Source organism: Branchiostoma belcheri, unplaced genomic scaffold (genome assembly GCF_001625305.1).
Source record: "Branchiostoma belcheri isolate BF01 breed outbred unplaced genomic scaffold, Haploidv18h27 scaffold31, whole genome shotgun sequence".
NCBI classification, from domain to species: domain Eukaryota; kingdom Metazoa; phylum Chordata; class Leptocardii; order Amphioxiformes; family Branchiostomatidae; genus Branchiostoma; species Branchiostoma belcheri.
Genome location: NW_017803921.1, coordinates 396,385 through 416,099, shown reverse-complemented (window position 1 = coordinate 416,099; position 19,715 = coordinate 396,385). Strand labels below are relative to the sequence as shown.

The window sequence follows — 19,715 nt, the reverse complement described above, 5'->3', positions numbered from 1 at the left end:
ACTCGGGAGCTATAATAGGTTTGGTAACCAGGCTACCTTGCTCATGAGCAAGGAGGTTCTCTCTAGGTACCTCAAACCCCTTTGGGTTTAGGTGAACATGAACGATGTCACAATGATGTTTTTTTCTTTCCCAGTGACTGTGCCGTCGAGGAGCCTTCCCAGAAGGCCATGGATGACGTAGTGGCGCGTCAGCTCTGGGACGTGAGCGAGAGGATGACGGGATTGTCTTCCTGAGTCCAATAATTTACGGACTTAACCGACTGATAGCCATGAATAATCATTGGAAACCCGAATACCTCAGACTACAAGTGGTGGTCTATTTCCTGATGATTTTACATTGAGAGACCAAACTAATAGGAAGTAGCAAGAAATTAAACCAACAGAAGTATAAAGAGAAAAATAAAATCATAATCAGTAACTTTATTTCAAACCAATTTTAAACATCTTTGTTACAAAAAGGTGTTCTGCCATTTCGACTGCGCTACAATGTCAATATCTAAAATGAGAAGGTGGAGCGCGGAAACCTTCTCTCCGTGGCAGAAGTCCCTCGGCAGCAAATCGTCCCTCGCGGCGGCATATTACTCGCGTCGCTCAGAGAAAAATTACGCCCACGCCCAACAAGACTGCGAAGGAGGCTACCCTAGGTTGGTTAGGCAGTGAAAAGTTGTATGAGATATATCAGATGTATTTCATCAAGCCACTTACCACGATGAGGGAATGTATCTTTAAATGACTAATCTAAGATCCTTGTTTTCATCTATACTAAACCATCACCCATTTTTCAGAAAATTGGCCACAAATATTTTCATGGCACGATAACAACAAAAACACACATATCAATATTGTACGTTTAGGGAAATATTAGCTATAGCTATACCCTGTTTTAAGGAGTTGTGCTTTGGAGAGAGTGTACTGTACACTTTTTAAAAACGGACAGGAAGTTTGTGAATGGCCAAAGTTAGCGCCCCCTATAGGCTGCTACAGTATAACACATCTCCGGCAACAACCCGCTTTTGCAATCCTCGGCGCTGCCCGTGTTCCTGCAAATGGAATAGATTAATACATTCGCATACCATAATATGTTGCAATAAAAATTCTCAAATTATTTCACGTAAGTGTGCTTCTTTGCATCCTTTGTTTCGCATGTTATGTTATGTCTTGTATATCGATACCCATAATGGCATAAATGGAGGCTACCTTTGAGTAAAACATTTTAAGTCACAAAATTTAAAGGCGTCAATGTTAAAATAGGTTTGGTAACCAGTCTAGTAAAGGTAGATACTTTTTTTTCCATTTTACCTAGGCAATTTAAGAATCCTGTCTAAAGTGACCACCTGTCCACATAGGCCAGATTTTCCCTGAATGGCCTTCTTGTGCAGTTTTGATTGCACCCTCTAAGAGAAAACACCGTCCCGTCGTACCGTATAGCTGCTGTATCCTGCGCACGTCCTCCGTGTGAAGTCTGTAGTCCGGAGTGTAGCCCTGGTACCACGGGTACATCAGCGCACCCTTCACTTTGGAGTGGTCCAGACCCAGACTGTGGCCCAGCTCGTGCGCAGCCACGATAAACAGGTTTGTACCTGAGGTGAGAAGAAAAACGATTAAACATTCATACTCGGAAAATAGCCACATTTAGTTGTGTAACAATAAAATCATTACGGTTATTTTGTTGTTGTGCGGCCTTTTCAACGATTCTGCGTTTCCCTAGAGTTAGAAGAAAACGGTTGAACCTTCATACACGAAAAAATCTCCCTCTATTTCTAGAGCAATAATTTCTAGAGTAATATCTTGTCGTTTTGTCGTCTTTTCAATGATTCTGTGTTGCCCTAGTGTTGACCGTGATTTCTTTCTGAGAGGAAAATGGAAGAAATGGCGATCATTTCTAGGGCAACTAGCCTCCTTAGCAGACTCTACGACTGGGGCTTTTTGTCTTGTGGCTTACTAGTATCACTTTTACTTGTGCTCTAAGGTTCTTGTAGCCTACGTGGTTTACAGGCTGGGTTTCGTCGGTGCTGTAAGCTCCATCCCTACCTGGCCAAGTGCTCAGTGATTCAGTGCTATGCAGCATGTTGGCCCTGGTGCCAAAGAATCGTCCTGTGTAGGCCCTGGGCTCCAGGTAAGACTAAGAACAAGCGGTACTCGTACCTTCAAAAGAACGGACCGTCCATGTCTCGTCGTCGTCGAAGTGCAGGTCTCCGCCGATCCCCCGCCCGGGGAAGAATGCGTGCGCCAGGGTGCCGCCCGGCCCGTCCAGCGGAGCCTCGTCCCCGTGGTCGTGCTTCTCGAACGAAATCTCGATGTCAGCTTTCTTCTTGACCTTCCTGAAGGTCAGCGGCGTGACGTCAGACCACAGCTAAATGTAAACAAAAAGCAGCATAACAGAAACCAACATTTTGAGGGGTTAGAGCCAATTTTCAAAAACTTTTTTTTTCAAAAGAATTCGTTCCGATTCCAATTTTCAGATGAAGTTTTGTCCTTCTTCGAGAAAATAAGTAGATCCAATAGCTTGAAACACATGCCCTTAAGAGCTTGTGATGGAGGCACCTATGGGTCGTGGGAAGTGGACATCGTCCCTCGCCCACTGCCTACGCCATGTCTCAATATCAAAGTCTGTTTTTCTATTGAAACTAACATGGGTTTACAGCTGCAAAAAGTATTTGGGAAACATGTTGATGAAGGTTGGACACTCAGGTAAACGACACTCATAGAGCTTTTGAGGTAGAAAATCAGCACAGAATACCTTGAATGCCCGTTTGACAGCGTCATCCACGTCTTCCCGTGGCAGGTCTGACGTATAACCTTTGATCCTGTACGTCAAGTTGTGTTTACTCCATACGGTTGTGCCTCTAGTGCGAATACCTAGGGCAGAAAGGGGCATTACTGGCTATGACTACCACTGCACGAAATCCTATCTTTAAGACCACCTTTATTTAAAGTTAAAACATATGTAAAGGTTATTTTTCACTGTAGATAGTGAACATTTACTTGTGGTCTAATATGTGCTTAAGGATTGGAATTCTTCACGGTAGTGTACGTATGAGTATCAGTCTTAACTACCCACACAAATGATCTTCGCTGTGATACAGCTAGCCATCGCTGCGTGCTTGCGAAGGTAGTGTGTTATGTACCCTACGACGAACGTAACCGTGAAAGAAAGTCACACCTGTAGCCAGCGTGTCCGTGTTGCCGGGTGGAGCCTCCGTCAGGGCGGCTGGGTCAGGCCGGAGACAGCGTCGCTCTGACATTTTACTGCAAGTGACGTCATCAACCTCACCTGTGGTGGCAGTGTCGAACAAATAAAGTGGTTAGTTTCTGACCTTGCATTCGACCACCTTCAGGATAAGCAAGCACTTTTGACTTTGTCAGAAATCAGATTTTTGCTATTAAAGACCTAGTGACTTGCCAAATGTCTTAATTAAACTTCAATCCACCAAAAGGGAGGACGGCCAGTACACCAAAGTTGACTGCAAAATAATTTTCACTTCAAACACTTTCATTGCGTGTCGTTTCGGTCTTTTAGTTTCAGGTTCAAAGCCACGTTACAGGTGCAAAGAAATAGTACCCTACCTGTTTCTGGAACATCTGCAGCTTTCTGGAATTTGGCGAGAGCCGTCTTCACTTCCGCTTCCGGTCGGTCGGCCTCATCACAGCCACAGGGCAGGTAGCCGTAATGCTCGAGGTACTGCTGGCATTCCTATATCGTAAGGAAAACAAGGAAGTCGGCTGGGAGATAGTAGACATCAATGCTTTAAATTATAGTTTCTGAATGCGTTTTTTTTTTGGATAATCAAAGACAACGTATTTTAGCATAATTATTTAGAACAGGCCAACTTAGTATTTGGTAGAGAACTCAACACAACAACGTATTGATACTGTATATGGTGTACCCCAAACCCAAATTATATATTATTACATTGTGTCCGCCATTTGACTAACAGAACACCTATTTGTGTGCATTGGATTAGTGTAATACCCAGCCCCATACCACGTTACACTACCATTACACACTGTGACAGGGCGTGTGTATTGTTACGGGGCATTGATACGTATTTTGGCTAACAATGACAGCTAGCCAGAAGGCTTTCAGCGTTCTCACGCAAAATTAATGAGCTAAACGTTAGCAAATAAAACGAGTCAGTTGTGCTCCTACGTATGTTCTATGGTTGCTATACCATGAAGTAGAGAAATGAAAAAAAGTGAAATCTTGATATTGTCATTTATGTTACTGGTATTTACGCAGTGTATGATATTGAGCTAATATGGTGGTCCAATTTTGACAATGTATTTACACTAGGGACTAGCCAGGTGTCAATGCTACCGCGGTTTAACAAGGCTCTGTTCGGGCCTACAGTAGTTCTCCGCCGTACAGTACAGTCTAAGTCTCCTAGATACATTTCTGAGAGAATACGAAGCATCATGTACCGAAGGGCCCATGTTAACACGATTTCGTTTACCTATGGCGTGCCCCTAGGCACCTGTCTACATGTAAGTCACCCTTGACCCTGACATGTGTCATGTCGCTATTACGTCCCCAAAATATCTGTATCGTAGCGTACAGTTTTAGCCTCTTAGATATTTTTGAAGGGAATACTAGTATGAAGTAATACGTACCGTAGGGTCATGTTGACACAGTTTCATTACCTACATGTAAGTCGTGCCCCTAGGCACCTGTTTAGATTGACCCTGTAATTCGTCTTGTAGCTGTTTTTGCTGAAACTTCTCTGTATTGTAGCGTGCAGTCTTAGTCTCTTAGATATGTTTTAAGGCAACATGAAGTAATACGTACCGTAGGGTCATGTTGACACGGTTTCATTACCTACCTGTACGGCGTACCCCTAGGCTTGACCCTGAAATTCGTCTTTTAGCTGTTTGTTCTGAAAATTCTCTGTCTTGTGGCGTACAGTCGTATATTCTAAAGGGAATATGAAGTAAATACGTACCGTAGGGTCCATGTTGACGAGCTGTCTGGTGAAACAAAACAAGCAGGAACAGTCAGGGAGACTGAACAGTTTGCCGCGGTTTGTCTGTTGCTTCGGCCCGACTAATATCGATTGGTAACACCCGGAAGCAGAAAGACCGGTTCTGCTTCAGTTGTCACAATGGCCCTTATGATGCGCTGACGTAGTTGCATTTGTTAACACTTCAAATCTGATTGTTCAGAAATAATTCAAAGATCAACACATGTTTAGCCTAACGGAAACCGCTCTTTTGAGGCGGACCATAGACTATGTTTGGTTACACATGTACGCGGAATCTTTGGCTTTCTGGTGGTCGCGTTGATACACGATATTCATACGTATTCGCATACTTAAACTTAATACGCATTAAATTCATGTTGTGTTTTTAAGTTGTACGTTATACTATTGACTAATTGAATACGATGTCATTCTTTAATACACTTATTAAACATCTCCTGCACTGCTCATTTAAAGTGTTTTCAGCTCATTGCTTTGTTTCGTTTCTGGGCGTTGCCTTTTAGATTTACCCGTGTTTTGTTCGTGTAATTTGTGGGATGTAAAGTGTGCCCCTTTGGCCGGGTAACTCCTCTGGTGTACTTGGCCAATTTATATTATTCTAGTAGTTATACTTCGACTTCCAATAACCCATTGGAGTCTGGTAGAGACTGGCCCAAAGCCACTTTCCACCAGATGAAATTTTGCAACCATCCACGCACGAGCGACCTCTGTCGATACCTTTGTAGACTGCAAGATGAGTGTACAAAGTAAAACATGTCGGGTCCCACATCTGCTTGAAGATTATCCTCATTAGTTATCAGCGGATTTTGTTTCCTACTCGGCTTTATCAAGAGCTCGGGCTTGTCAAGTATTAATCTGTATAAACACTAATCCGCGCTAAACTGTGATAATCGTTTCTGTGTACAAAAGTGTTGTACAAAGGATATGGCGATAACACTTGACCCGACGGCAATTAATCTGATCGTGGCTTGTCGCAGCACCGCCCACACGTGGCGCCAAAACCTGCACGGAGGCTAATCTCAAGAGGACTTCATGTTCCCTGGATCCGTCAGTAGACCACGGCTAGCCTCTACCAGGCTTCGGAAGGCGGCTGGAAAGAGTAGAAATCGGCCAAATAGAATGAATGAATGAATGAAGACCTTTATTGTACACACATACCCACTGGGTATGTACAGGTCATTACAAAAGGATGGAATACAGATAACGTTACATATACATCGTCAAGAAAACTACAATTGGATAAATTAAGTAAATTCGGTTTCTTCTCGTTTCTTAGTAATGGTAAAAAGGTAAGAACAGGTATGTTTCAATATAGGTTTGTCTAAGCTCATTAGGCATACAACATGCCAGGGGAGTTGGTCCGCTAGAGAGTACAGTTTGTCGCTCCCGAAACTGTTCTCTCCAGCAGACCAACTCCCTTGGCATGCTATCTCTTTATTTGGCCGATTTCTACTCTTTCTAACCGCCTCCCGAAGCCTTGTAGAGGCTAAACCACGTCTGTGTGTAATCCCTGTATCCATTGGCCACCTGTATCCATCGTCCGCCCCACGATACAGGCGGCCAATGGATACAGGAGGCCAATGGATACAGGCGGTCAACATAAAATGACTCTGCCCCGCCGAATCTGGTATGACATTAGGCGTGGTCTACTGATGGAACTGAGATGTTTGGGGTGGAGAACCAAGGAGCTTCGACAAGTCCTTGGAGAAACGTAGCCTTTTACGATCTTTTACTAGTCTTCAGAGAAGTGGGTGGTGTTTGGATTAAATTGAAGAACTGTAGAATTTGCCAGCAGTGGAGTCCATTTCTACGCGTTTTTGCCGGTTCTAGGAGTTACCGACGCCCTAGGAATAGGAGAAACAGTTTTCCCTGAATCAGCCGGAGTGGCACTGTACTCCTTTACGTTTTAACAAGTAACAGACTGACTCCCCTAGCATGTAATCTGCCAATTTGCCCAACAACAAGAAAGTAACAGTGACGACGTGAAAGGAAACAAAGAGCTACGCAAAAGTGAAACCAGCTGATGTAGAAAATAACAAGTCAATCAATCAATCTTCTAGTTCCTTGTTGTCGCCACCGCGCCCACGCACGTCGCCGAAACCTGTCCCGGGGGCGTGGCCAGTTTCTGCAAACTGGTCAACACATGGAACCTGACACGCAGGGAGTGGGCGTAGACACATGGTGGAGAGTGTTTCCCACGAACGTCGACGTCTTTGTGTCGCCTCAGACCTACAGACGGACGTCTTTGATGTTCGGACTGCAACAGTACCGATATGTGTCTGCGGAACGTCAAAAGTTGAGGACATGTCAGACAGATACAAAATGTATGTCTGCCGGTTGAACAATAAAGATTCATTCATTCACCTTGTACATTGTGTATATGTATAGAAGTGTCCTAGCCGTGGCGACTGTTACTGGTCTTGACCAAGTCGCTCAACCTATTTTGTTACTAAAATTCCCTTTGAAAGAAAAAAAAAGGTGAAATTTGTGAGTTTTGTCTAAATGTGTGTTATTGGGCATAATTCAACTGCAAGCTCATCATGACGGTTTATACGCACTTACGAAACGCGTAGTTAATATAGTTTACACAGCACGTAAGAGAAGCCTTAGCCGGAACAATCGCCAAGGCTACTGGTATTCAATTAAGTGCTGATAGAGTAACTTACGGTACATGGTCGAGAGTGGGCGGTGATTGGTATTTCACGCCCATTCCCAGTATCATTTAAATTTCACGGGTATCGGAAATGGGTTACCGTTAACTTGTCAACTTCTCAACACTGCACTGCACAGCTCTTCCAAAACCTTCCTTCAAGTATTAAATTAAAACACATTGCGTGGTTGTAAATTCGTTAATGAATCTGAAGATACTGTATTTGACGCGTATTCCTACCATTAATTTTCTTAAGCTTTTCAGGGATCGAATTCATCCCATGCAATTTTGCTATTTTCAATGAAGAAACCAACATTGATGCCTTCTTAGTTTTAATTGAAAATGACAAGCTAAGTGAGGCGTCTCTTTTTATGTTTTGAGTACCGCCCATAAATAGCTAGAACCAAGGACCAGGGGTGCCAAAGAATTTATCAGAATTTTACGGAATTCAGACGATCCTTACTAGGAAACATACGAAGTTTACGGAATACATACGATCCATTACGCGGAATACATACTATCCTTACTAATGGATAGCATGTATTCCGCAAACTTCGTATGTTTCTAGTAAGGATCGTATGAATTCCGTAAAATTCTGATTAATTATTTGGCACCCCTGAGGACCAACATTCGATTCAAAACAAGCAACCGTTCTCCGTCAGCAACATCGCATTTGCCTCACAGAACCAGTATGTTATAGGTTGATACTACATTAAAAGATTGACCAGAAAGTTGATTTTGAAAGTACAGTTTTGCCACCTAGGAATGTCATCGGATGCCTCTAAATTGTTCAAAGTGACAAAAACGTATTATCTAAACAGAATTAGCCGACAACCTAATATCCAAGCAGAAGGCGGTCCAAGTTAGTGTTAACTCGATTCAAATGTTACATCTGCTTGGAGATTACACTTGCCCACTACCTGACATCTTTCGTGACGGCGGGCACAAGTGCAGCAAGTGTACATGTAAAAGCACGATCGGCATTACACATCCACGAGTGAACCAAGGGACACACAAGTTCAAGACTATATTACGTACTTGTGGCCTAAAACAAAACTAGAAAATATTGAAAAGTAACGAAAATTTAACGCAAGCTAATGATATTAGACAGACATTCTATTAGATTGAATATTTGTAAGGGAAATAACATTATAAAATCGTTCTGGATGACATAAAAAATATAGATATATGGTCGGAATAAAAACAGTGAGCAAAATCTGCTTGTACGATAAAATATCTGACCGACTTGGAAGAAAAGAGAAAGTTTTACTGTCAGGCAATGTAGCGAATACTAAAGTGGTTTCTCCCAAACGACGGCCAATCGTCTTGTCAATCAAATCCTCGGCTCAGACGACCAGACCGGCCCCGGCTCATGGGACATTTTCCACAGCTGTTCTTTCCAAATACGTAGAGGGCCAGGACTCTGACAACAAGCATGGTAAGAACGATTTTTCCTCGGGATTTGTTAGATAAGACACTGTAGTAAACTTTGGCTGGGCGATTTTAGTTCTGAAGACGCAGATGCTACATGTGTAAGTGACGATTTTTTAAATCGCGTCGCGCAGTTGCAAAATGTGGGCCAATGTTGTGATACAAAGATGGAATTTGTGATCGTCTTTCTGTCAGGGACTTCCCACTGGTGATCGAAAAATTATTCCTGACATCTAGATGAACAAAATCTGAGGAAAATCGTAGAGAAATTTTGTGCGCCAATTGTAGATTTCTGAGGAAAATTGTGAGAGAAGAATGGAAGTGAAGTTCTCGGGTGTGCCATGCTTGTGTCGGGAGCAGGGCGGTGGGGCCATATTTGAATCCCGGGTCTCCGTATCACGATAAAAATAGATCCTTCACCCATGGAAACAGGTGCTTGGTGGCCTCTGAATTCTCCCTAAATATTGTGGACGATTTTTGTTTTGTTTTGAGTCCAACGTAGACAAGAAAAGGGCGAAACAAAAATATATGTCGGCCAAAAATATATCGCCGCAGCTCTGATCGAGAAAATCTTGCAACGCAGCAGTTTCTAAAACAAACGAAAAGTAATGTAAGTAAGGCAAGAATCACCTCATAATGCCCTTAATTTCTCCATGTAGGTGAAAAAGACGAAGATTCTGTATAAGTGTTATTTTACAACTACTATATCAGAGCTGTTACGATTCAATTATTTGTCGTCGGCCCATTTCTCAAAGTCAAAAGCAAACATTTTCACGGTTTCTCTGACGAATTTTCGTTTAAGCTTCACATGAAAAATGCTGGTTTCATAACAATTTGTCTGGAGAATTTTTATTCCCTCAACTAACATTGCTTTGACGAAGTTTTGAGTGTTTTTAATGTTGCATGTTCCGCATTCCAAGGCGCCATATTCCAGGTAAATTCATTAAAAAATTGTTATTGAACAATCTTACCAGTAAATTATTCCTCAGTCTTTTATCAGTCGTAAATAAGTAGCCTTTAGAAGTTGGCGCATTAAATAAGTTAGCGAGTTTAAAATAATGTATACTGATTAATTATTATCTTGAAAGTTCATCTGTGTTGGTGGAAGTCATTATGAAGTAAGTTTAAACTGTAATTTCCAACACAACAAAAAATTGGACTCACCCAAATTTTCGACTGTACAACTCCAGTCTTTTTCAAGGAATGAGCAATCCACCGCTTCCGTGACGTCACGCAGATAACACACGTGACCTGTTTTAAACCAACCAGAACCCTCCGGAACATACTGGTTTCACCAAAGGACAAAACACCAAAAGAAAGCAAATGTGGGGTGGTGTACCACGATACAGTGTCAAGGACAGAATTCCAAGGGCCCATGTAAGGAAACCTATATCGGAGAGACTGAAAGATCGCTCAAGGCTACGTTCCTAGAACACAAACGACCTAGCTCAACTACCTCTGAGGTTTCACAACATATACATATAGAATCCCCTGGACATTCAGTCTCACTGGACAAAGTAAAAATCTTGGACACAGAACCGGAATTTTTTGCACGAGGGATTAAAGAGGCCATCTACATCAGGGCTTTACAGCCATCCCTCAACAGAGACGGGGGGCGCCACAGACTTTCTGCAACCTATGATCCACTGCTCACGGAGTCACGTGTGTTATCTGCGTGACGTCACGGAAGCGGTGGATTGCTCATTCCTTGAAAAAGACTGGAGTTGTACAGTCGAAAATTTGGGTGAGTCCAATTTTTTGTTGTGTTGGAAATTACAGTTTAAACTTACTGATTAATTATGTTGCAGTACAGAAAAAAAAAATCTGTGACAGAACTTCATGCAATCCCAATACTGAACAAATTACACCACTCCTTAAATGGTTTTATAAGAAGGGAACTACAGGAATTATTACTGTTTTACAGGTCTTAATGTGACTTAAGAAATTCGTAATTTTTATAGGAGCACCATTACTAAGGCATCTAACATTTCTGAATAGAAATAAAGGCTGGAAAGTTAGAAAAAAAGTTAACAGTTACTTTTTAAAGTACAGGTGTTCTAATCTGAGAAATTTATATGGTCATTGCACAAGGGCACTTTTTATAATTTCGTAAATATATCAATCTATTCTCTCTAGATAAAAGGGTTGGCCCAGAGAAGGGTTGGCCCAGAAATGTAAGATTTAAGGGCTACATAAACATCCAAAAAAGCAAACCCCTTTCCTATCTTTATTTTGTTTCCTGGTACCCACCTACTTGTATTTCCTTTCTATCATAGCTTCTAACTTATTCTTCTTTTCCTTCCTTGGACTATGACCAGATTTACATGTGGGCAAAAACCTGAAAACTGTGTACACACCCAAGCGTAAGAAAACTGCATATGTACAAAAACTGCGAATGTCTAATTTTTCCTGCATGTAAGTCATCCTGCTTCGAAGTATGTCAAAAATATACATTCAGATCGTATGTTACCTTGATGGCTGGCATACAATCTGAACGTACGTTCTTGACATGACATACGTCAAGCAGGGCGATTTACACACAGAAAAAATTTGATATTAAATTGACATCTGCTGTTTTTGTACACTCTCAGTTTAAATATCGTACCGTCAGGATTCTTTCCTCATGTAAATTGGGTCAATACCTTACAAAACTACATCCTTCTCACTGCTTTTCTTTCTTTCTCTTTCTGGCAGAGCGAACATTCCACCTCCAACTCGCCTGCCCCCCTCACCCAGCCCCAGAGATCCACCTCGATATCCCCGGCCAACTCTGTCTGTTCCACCAGCAATGTGACTAAAGCCCCGCTATACGGGACCGTTATCCCTAACAGAGTGTTCGTGGGCGGAATAGCCTACAACGTATGTATGATACCAAGGGCAGTTCTGGATTTCTGTCGGAATAGATTTCCGATACTCCTATGTTCCGACACCCATATGTTCTGACAACTCATGTTCTGACAACCCTAACCCTATGGTAACATAGGGCTGTCAGCATCACAACAATCACAATGCCAATCTAACCTGCACAAACTCCTAAGGAGCTTTTTCAGTCGCTTTCTGTATCAATGTTTTATAGTGTGACTTCCATCTCAATGGACTCTAGCTCAAACTCAAAGGTACACTGTTTCAACAACTCTTTGTCGGATTTTAAGGGTGTCAGAATGTACCTGTATCGGAATATAGGGGCGTCAGAACATGGGCTGCCCTGCAGAACTATGTCGGAAAATGGGGGTGTTAGAATGTACGGGATCGGAATATAGGGGTGTCAGAACATGGGCTGCCTTGGAAAAATCATTTTTGCATGTGTTTTACAATATTATAATCGCATGATTGCATGCAGAATGACCAGCCTGCAGACGCTAGTGCCTCGGCTGCGGCCCTGCCCACTGCTAATGCATGCACACCTGCCGGCACCAGCATGCATCTGGCCACACCTGTGTACCCCTGGTGGCAGTACCAGCATGTGCAGATCGGCACTCTGTTCAAGGACCGAGTTTTCGTCCGAGGCTTCGACCCAGATGTGAGTAGCGACCGTAAAACAAGTCTGGGTCACACAAATTCCTCTTCTTGGGTATTTTCAAGTAAAACCAAATTCTATGGCAATCACTCGAGATCTTTATTTGCAATCAGATACATATTCATGTACAGATACATATTCATGCACAGATACAACAGATTCATGTACAGATACAGATCCATGTACAGATATACAGTAACTGTTACAGATTTTCCGAGTATGATGACTATGTCAGTCCCTACATGGAGGGTTGACACAGTGGCCTTCGCGTGGATTTGTTTAAGGTGGATAACAGGTTAAAACAAAAAAGTGGTCACATATTGGCTGATAACATATTACTAGTACAGGTGTCACTGTGTGTATGGTAGACTTAAGATTTTTTGTATTATGATATCATAAAAATATTAATACATTTGTACAACGTGAAAGCTTGCTTAACTGTTTGAGTATGTTGTCAAAGTAAAATCTCTCAGGTTCTGTTATATGAATCTCAATTCAAAGGAACTTGACCTCATGTACAGTTTGATATCTTGTGCCATATTGTTTTCTGACCGCAGTGCTCAGAGCAGGAACTGAGAGAATTCTTCACCCAGTTTGGGGCAGTTCGAGACACAAAGATCATTGCTGATAGGGCAGGGGTCAGCAAGGGGTGAGTTTAAGGAATTTCACCATTCTCATATCAAAGTTTAATAATGTATTTTACTTCTGGAGAGCACAGATGGGAGTGTGTACCTAGCTTAGGTGGTAGCTTAGGGTAGTGGTGCCCTCTCAGAGCAAATATAAAGGTAGACCTGGTCCCATTTTGAGTATAGCCACACTTCATAGCCTGAGTACCATCCGGATTTTTGTTATGCAATGCAATGCTCGAAAATCCGGATGGTACCCAGGCTAACACTTAGAGCAACCTGCCATACTCATTGATAAGATTAGGCATTTGCCCTAGTACATACAGTCAACTGTTACAGTAACTGTATTTTGGACTCAACACACATTGTGACCATATAAGACAGGGCAGGCAAGTGGTGGGCAATCCCTGCCTGTGCATTGGGAGTCCAAAATCCTGCTAAAGAAGGAGGGCCTGCAAGGGGGGGTAGTGATTACGAATTACGCAAAATTTTCGCTGACTATTACGAATTACGTTTAAGTTTCAGAGCTGATTACGACTTTACGATTTGCGGCTAATGTCCAATTACGAATTACGTTGATTTTTGCGGAGGCTGCCTACGAATTACGAAGCCTAAAACGGCCTGATTACGCCTTACGAAAAAGGGCTTACAGGCCCTAAAGAAGCAGCCAAGATGACTTGCTTTCCCCAGATAAGATCAACAGGTGTCCTCAGCTAGGGTCACAGCCAGTTGAAGACTTTATCACTAGTGTAAACTGTATCACATTACAAGTCATGTAGTACATGTGTTACAACAAAGACAGTCCATTTAAACAGCTGATAACCCCCTGATAAAGAGATAAACTGCTTGATCCTGAAGAAAGCCAGATGATCTATCCCTCCACATCAGGGTTAATGACCCGTGAAATGACTTCTTATGTTTCTAACAGGTACATGTCATTGCCTAATGGCTAGTTTTTGTTCCATGTACCTGCAGCTATGGGTTTGTGACCTTTGACAGCCAGGAGGCAGCAGACAAGGCACAACAGGTGAATCTACTTTCTAAATTGTTGGTTTTTAGTCAGACGTTTCAAAGTAGAACTACTGTAGCTCAACTAGTGTTCTAGCCAGCTTGACTTTTATTTTGTCACCTCAATTGTGTTTCACGTAAGATCATGTCAAGAGCCAAAGGCTGCAGAGCACGGCAATACTAAGGATAAGTAATCCACATATTCTTTAATCATTTAAGGCATTGTCTACCTGTACTTTTTGACATGTGATCCTTTTTTTTCTGACAGAATGACAACCTCATGTTCAAAGACAAGCGATTGAATGTCGGCCCGGCAATTAGAAAGCAGGTAAGGAGCTTTTCATGGCTACATGTTTAACTTAGAATGTGAAATGTACAAGTGTTAAAAATAAATCTCAACAGTATAGAGATACAACGAAATAAGAAAGGTATATTTTCTTAAACCAGAAAAAAGATGTATGTTACGTAGGAAGTGTTGAAAATGTATTTAAACAGTATAGAGATACAAAGAAATAAGAGGATTGTTTTTTCCTCTCCTAATTGTATGTTTTACGCTGTACTGAACTGAAGTCAAGATATGAAGTTATATTTTGTTGAAATATCTTTTTATTGCACATGTACCTTAATGTCTTTGTTCCTCATCTTTTAAGGCCCCATCACTGCCATCACCATTCAGACCAGGTAGGCATTGTCCAGTTGTCCAACTTGTTTGTACTGAACTAAACTAAGAGATCGTGTACAGACAAATAGTTTGCCAAGACATAAGGCCATGATGAAAAGGAAAATTATGTTGTCAAAACTAACCAAGATTACTTAAGGGACTGATAATAAATTCTGGTCTATGTGGCTGATGGTTGCACTTAATTTGGACAAGGTGCTTGTGTCATTGAGAAAAATTATTTAAGGGACCAAAAAGGCATCACATTGGCCATGTGGTGGTTATCTAGAGGTGGCTACTTGTATATGTACACTGTATTACATGTAGCTCGACAGTTCTGTTTTGGCAAAATTCATTATGAAATGCAATGCTTATCTTACTGTATTTACCAGTGTGAATCATGTATTTTAATGCATTGTTTTGTTTGTTTGTTTAGAGTCTTCCTGTTCCCCTTACCTGGTGGACATTGGTCCCGGTTCCCAGTCCTTTGTGAACAACTGGAGTCTGCCGTATGGGTACATGTGTCCTGATAGCTTCCTGCCTCAACAGGTTTGTAAAAATCAACACCTTCCACAAAAACCTTTTGGGACAATGTTTGTAACAGTGTTTTTGTTGTTGTTGTCGAACATCATAACAAAGGATGGATGGATTGAGAATGTTTTATTAAGTTTTAACCTCAACTGTAAAGTCCTTCCACTTTACAGCTGAAAGGCTTATATCAAGTTGCTTTCATATGTATGATTTGCCATTAAAAAGTACTGTATTACTATTCTAGTATAATTATACCAGTACCTGATGTTATGTTTAGGTGTGCACTCCTAGTTAAGATCTACCTTGTAATTTTGGTGTAAAGAGATGTGTATTTTTTTTCATCAACAATAGCAGTTTGTCATTTTAAAGTTAATGCTGAACATATCATTGTGCTTTTGTTGACTGAAATATTACATCTCTTTTGGACACAGACAGTAGTTGGTCCGTCCGTGCCTCCATCGTTGAGCCCAGCTCCCATCATGTTGCCGGCGGGACCTCCAGCCCACCAACCCTGTAACATGTACGTGCCACAGGGCCAGCCACACCAGTCTTACTACCCTAACACTGTAAGTACATGTAACAAGGAACAGGAGATTTCAACTGTTTTGATCATACAAAAAGTATTAAATTCTTTTTGTTTTATGTCAATCAGTGTTCTAGCCAGGCTGTGTGACAATCCTAGCAGGACAATTTTGAAACATCGACCGTCTGACACACTCATAATATCCTGCATTTTGAGGGTCAAATTTCCCCAAGTAACCAACATCTAGCCATGCAGTGCATCCAAGGATGACTATGACAATCTGTTTTGATACAAAGCACATTACCTTTCTTTGCCTTTCATTGTACAGCACATTACTGAAGTCATTGTTTCAGCACTTTTGCTTTTTACACTGGTACATATAATCTGAATTGAAATGTCTTGAGACCAATCTAACAATTAACTTCAGGTCATACCAAGGGGGAGTGCTACAGTCTCAGGGAAAATTTCACTCCCCCAGTTCTGTGAAACAAGGAACCCCAATTAGCCAACAAAGGTTTTATTTAACAACTGAGAACAAGTCTGACTTTCAGCAACTTTTCTAGCTGACAAAGATGTATTACTGGTGCCCTTGTTTCCTTGAAAGGTTATGGGAGAAACCTGTAGGTCTAATATAATGAAACGCAACCACAGGGTGTGTATGCCATGCTTGAAGAGAGGGGTGAAAGAGGAATAAGAAAGGAATACTATAGCCTGGGTGATAAACTGTTTCCAGGGCCTATACAGGATGGCCAGGTCCTCTGTACTTTGACTTTTTAACATTTTATGGTAACCTTTTCTGTTGCGCTTTCTCCAGGCTGCAGGCCAGCAGTACAGTACATCTGGCAGGGAGTGGGCACCGCAGGTAAACAGCATTTACACCTGATGTTTGTTTGTGTCTTTACTGTATTTATTTATGTAAAACTTATATATCATTGACATTTACTGCCATTTCTTAGCACATTTTAGTCAACATTTCATACTTGAAGCATATGAAATGGCAAACAAAAAGCTATGTGATGAGTCCCTTTATTTTTTGGTACCACCAATAAATAGCTAGAACTAGCCTATGATATGATTTTGAAAATACAGTTTTAGAATTGCTTTGGGTGCCCTTCAAGTATGTGACAGACAAATAAATAATTATTTACTACAGTAACTATATTTGAATCCCCTGTCCTGTTTTCCTTGTAGTCTCCCCCAGCTGCCATGCAGGCCCCCCAGCCAGTGACGTTTGATGGCTACGGTCCTGTGTACCAGGAGATGGTTCCTGTTGAGATGGTGAGTGTGCTTATGCAGTAGTTTGTTTGCGGCCTAACTTTAGCTGCCTAAAGCCACTTTAGCCATGCATGACAGCTATTCTTCCAGGATTCCAGGAGAGGGTAGTTGCATGAACAGATTTCTATCAAATGGTGCAAAATCTGTAGTTCTAGTTCGTTTGTATGGTCTCAGATGGGAAGAAATGTACATTGTTAAGTACATGTGACGTATCACGTATCTGTGAGATGGAAGTTCAGCACTAAGGACAGGTACCTGGTATTGCCTAAAGCCTTAGTAACTTGACAACAGAGCATCTCAGGTGTCTCATCAAGCATTACAAAGGTATTGTGTTAGATCCAAAAATGTCTCATATTGGTTTCATTTCGATTTACTGTTTGTTATATTTTTGTGCAGTCCTCCTTTCCCCCAGGCTGTGTTGTGATGACGGCGCCGAACCTGCCTCCAGAGGCTTCTGGGTACATCTCCATGTCCGGAGTACCCATCATGCAGCAGGTACAGGAGGTGAACCCTCCGCCTGAACAGCCTCCACCTCCTCCTGTCTACACTCAGGTGAACACTTACATGTGTTACGTCTGTGAAGGTTAGACATCCAGGAAATAAGATATGCCAAAGAGCCGTTACTCAAAGCAACTGGATATGATTTTGGTTACATCTGTGAAGGTTAGACATCAAGGTAATAAGATACGCCAAAAAGCAGTTACTCAAGCAACTGGGCATGATTTTGGAAACGGTCAGACGTTTCAGGTAGCATTCACTACCTTTCATCAGTGACACTAAAAGACCAGAGGAGAAATGCAGGTTTATAAGCTAACACATTATCAGGATACAATAAAACACTTACCTGTGTTTTAGTGTATCCTGACTACACCCCGATTTACATTTGGACAAAAACCTGACGGTAGAAAAACTGCATACACACGACCATACGGACACTGAAATTCTTCTGCATGTAAATCGGCCTGCTTTGACATGTCAAGAATCCAAGTTCCGATTGTACAATGGCCCTTGATGTAACATACCATCTAAATCTATGATGGTTTCAAAGCGGGTCGATTTACACTAAGTTTTAGTGACAGAAAATCTTGAGTACCCTTTCATGCCCCGTTTGTGTGTTTGCACTTATAACTCATGATCCTTTTGATGGATTTGTTCAAATTTTGGTATGCAATTAGTAGTTGAGCTCCCTTAGTAGCTGATGTAATTTTAGATACTGCACCCCTGTCCCACTGTCTTTTGTTAGATCTGAATTGCATTGCTTTATTTCCATTTCTACAGCACACCAGGAGACACACGAACTTCCATGGCCCTCCCCCGACCCGAAGGTTTCCCAGAATCGGCACGGGACGCCCCCGATGCATGCCGGTGCGACCTGTCATGGAGGCAGGGAAGTCAGCCCCCCAGGAGGGACAACCAGTCCCCACCCTGACCCCCCCTCCTACCCCTACCCCCTCCATCAACAACTAGTACCCCCCTCTGTCAACAACTAGTACCCCCCTCTGTCAACAACTAGTACATCCACCAGTGTTTCAGATAGAAACAAACTACCGTCAAACCTGTACTGATGATCACCTCCACATAAGGACCATCTGGCCAATGTGACTGACCACGTTTTGCTTGTCCCTTTATAGATACTATTTCCCTTTGACACAAGCACAAAGAATCCTGTCTATAGTGACCACCTGTCCACATAAGCCAGATTCTATCGGTCCCGAGTGGTCTTCTTGGGCAATTTGACTGTATAACTTTTTTGTTGTGGAATTGGCTCTGTATTCATCAAATTGTTGGTCTTTTTTGTAAGGGCATGGCATTGCCAGGACATGTACTGACGAACATTTATTGAAGTCAATACAATGTGTCCAGAACCTTACAAGTTCTATTAGAGGTGTCCTATTGTTAATTTATGACCCAGAAGAACACAGTATTACGTGCCATGTAGTGACTGAGCATGCCAAAAACCTTTCATGTGCAAAAGGGAGTTTGCTGTTGTAGCATTATCACTTTTGTATGTTGTGAGAAAAGAAGTGCCTTCAAAATATGTTGTAGCTTTCTTCACACAGAAGATACTGACTCTGAGTAAGCCTAGTTTACCTCCATTGTTTAACGGTTGAGGTATATATACATGTAGTAAGATAAAGATATTAGGGTAAGTACAGACAATTGTTCGTCTGCATTTTGACTCAGTGCTATCATAGCACACGCCTGCCTTCTAGAAATAGTAGTCTTCGTTGTTGCTATATATACGTTTAATAGCAAAGTTCATGTTCCTGTCATGTTATCCATATACACTAGACTTAGTGTTCTTATTGTTAGTCTTACTTCAATTGTATTGCAGTACAGATACTGATATTTTCAAATATCGGAACAGATGATGTAGGTGTAAATGAATGCATGGAAATTATTTCATATCCATGGAAATTCATGTTCTTTGTAAATGATAAATGAAACAAATCCTTATGTAATACAAATCTAGCTTTTAGATTACATCTAATGAGTTGTAGACTCAAGTTTGAGTAAATG

At 41.7% G+C, this 19,715-nt stretch overlaps 3 protein-coding genes across 5 annotated transcripts in view; 2 read left to right on the top strand and 1 right to left on the bottom strand.

The window, feature by feature from the left end:
- LOC109474675 (retinol dehydrogenase 14-like) overlaps positions 1-342 on the top strand; it is a 4,082-nt gene extending 3,740 nt beyond the window's left edge. The window contains exon 5 of the mRNA XM_019775023.1: positions 135-342. Coding sequence (XP_019630582.1) covers positions 135-234 — 100 coding nt within the window. The 3' untranslated portion in view covers positions 235-342. The remainder of the gene's footprint in view (positions 1-134) is intronic.
- Positions 343-644: 302 nt separating this feature from the next.
- Positions 645-4,952, bottom strand: LOC109474420 (matrix metalloproteinase-9-like). The gene is made up of 7 exons (XM_019774715.1): positions 4,941-4,952; positions 3,568-3,694; positions 3,164-3,274; positions 2,741-2,859; positions 2,146-2,353; positions 1,422-1,580; positions 645-1,040 (listed from the first exon to the last, which is right to left on the bottom strand). The coding sequence occupies exons 1-7, from the start codon at positions 4,950-4,952 to the stop codon at positions 979-981; spliced, it is 798 nt and encodes a 265-aa protein (XP_019630274.1). The 3' UTR covers positions 645-978.
- A 3,998-nt stretch (positions 4,953-8,950) lies between these two features.
- LOC109474511 (protein boule-like) lies at positions 8,951-19,056 on the top strand. 3 transcript variants are annotated; one of them, XM_019774804.1, is made up of 13 exons: positions 8,961-9,064; positions 11,752-11,916; positions 12,398-12,577; positions 13,132-13,223; positions 14,176-14,227; positions 14,477-14,536; positions 14,859-14,889; positions 15,303-15,415; positions 15,829-15,963; positions 16,735-16,782; positions 17,112-17,198; positions 17,592-17,747; positions 18,474-19,056. In XM_019774804.1, the coding sequence occupies exons 1-13, from the start codon at positions 9,062-9,064 to the stop codon at positions 18,660-18,662; spliced, it is 1,311 nt and encodes a 436-aa protein (XP_019630363.1). In that variant the 5' UTR covers positions 8,961-9,061; the 3' UTR covers positions 18,663-19,056. The 3 variants fall into 3 exon arrangements, with proteins under 3 accessions (XP_019630361.1, XP_019630363.1, XP_019630362.1); XM_019774802.1 differs by lacking the exon at positions 11,752-11,916 and having other exon boundaries at positions 8,951-9,064; XM_019774803.1 differs by lacking the exon at positions 12,398-12,577 and having other exon boundaries at positions 8,963-9,064.
- Positions 19,057-19,715: the final 659 nt, after the last annotated feature.

Excerpts from the sequence above, each read along its gene's own strand:
- LOC109474511 (XM_019774804.1), top strand. Across the intron at positions 12,578-13,131 it reads TCCGAGGCTTCGACCCAGAT|TGCTCAGAGCAGGAACTGAG; the intron begins GTGAGTAGCGAC and ends TTCTGACCGCAG. Across the intron at positions 13,224-14,175 it reads AGGGCAGGGGTCAGCAAGGG|CTATGGGTTTGTGACCTTTG; the intron begins GTGAGTTTAAGG and ends ATGTACCTGCAG.
- LOC109474420 (XM_019774715.1), bottom strand. Across the intron at positions 3,275-3,567 it reads TGCAGATGTTCCAGAAACAG|GTGAGGTTGATGACGTCACT; the intron begins GTAGGGTACTAT and ends CTGCCACCACAG. Across the intron at positions 2,354-2,740 it reads CTGTCAAACGGGCATTCAAG|CTGTGGTCTGACGTCACGCC; the intron begins GTATTCTGTGCT and ends GTTTACATTTAG.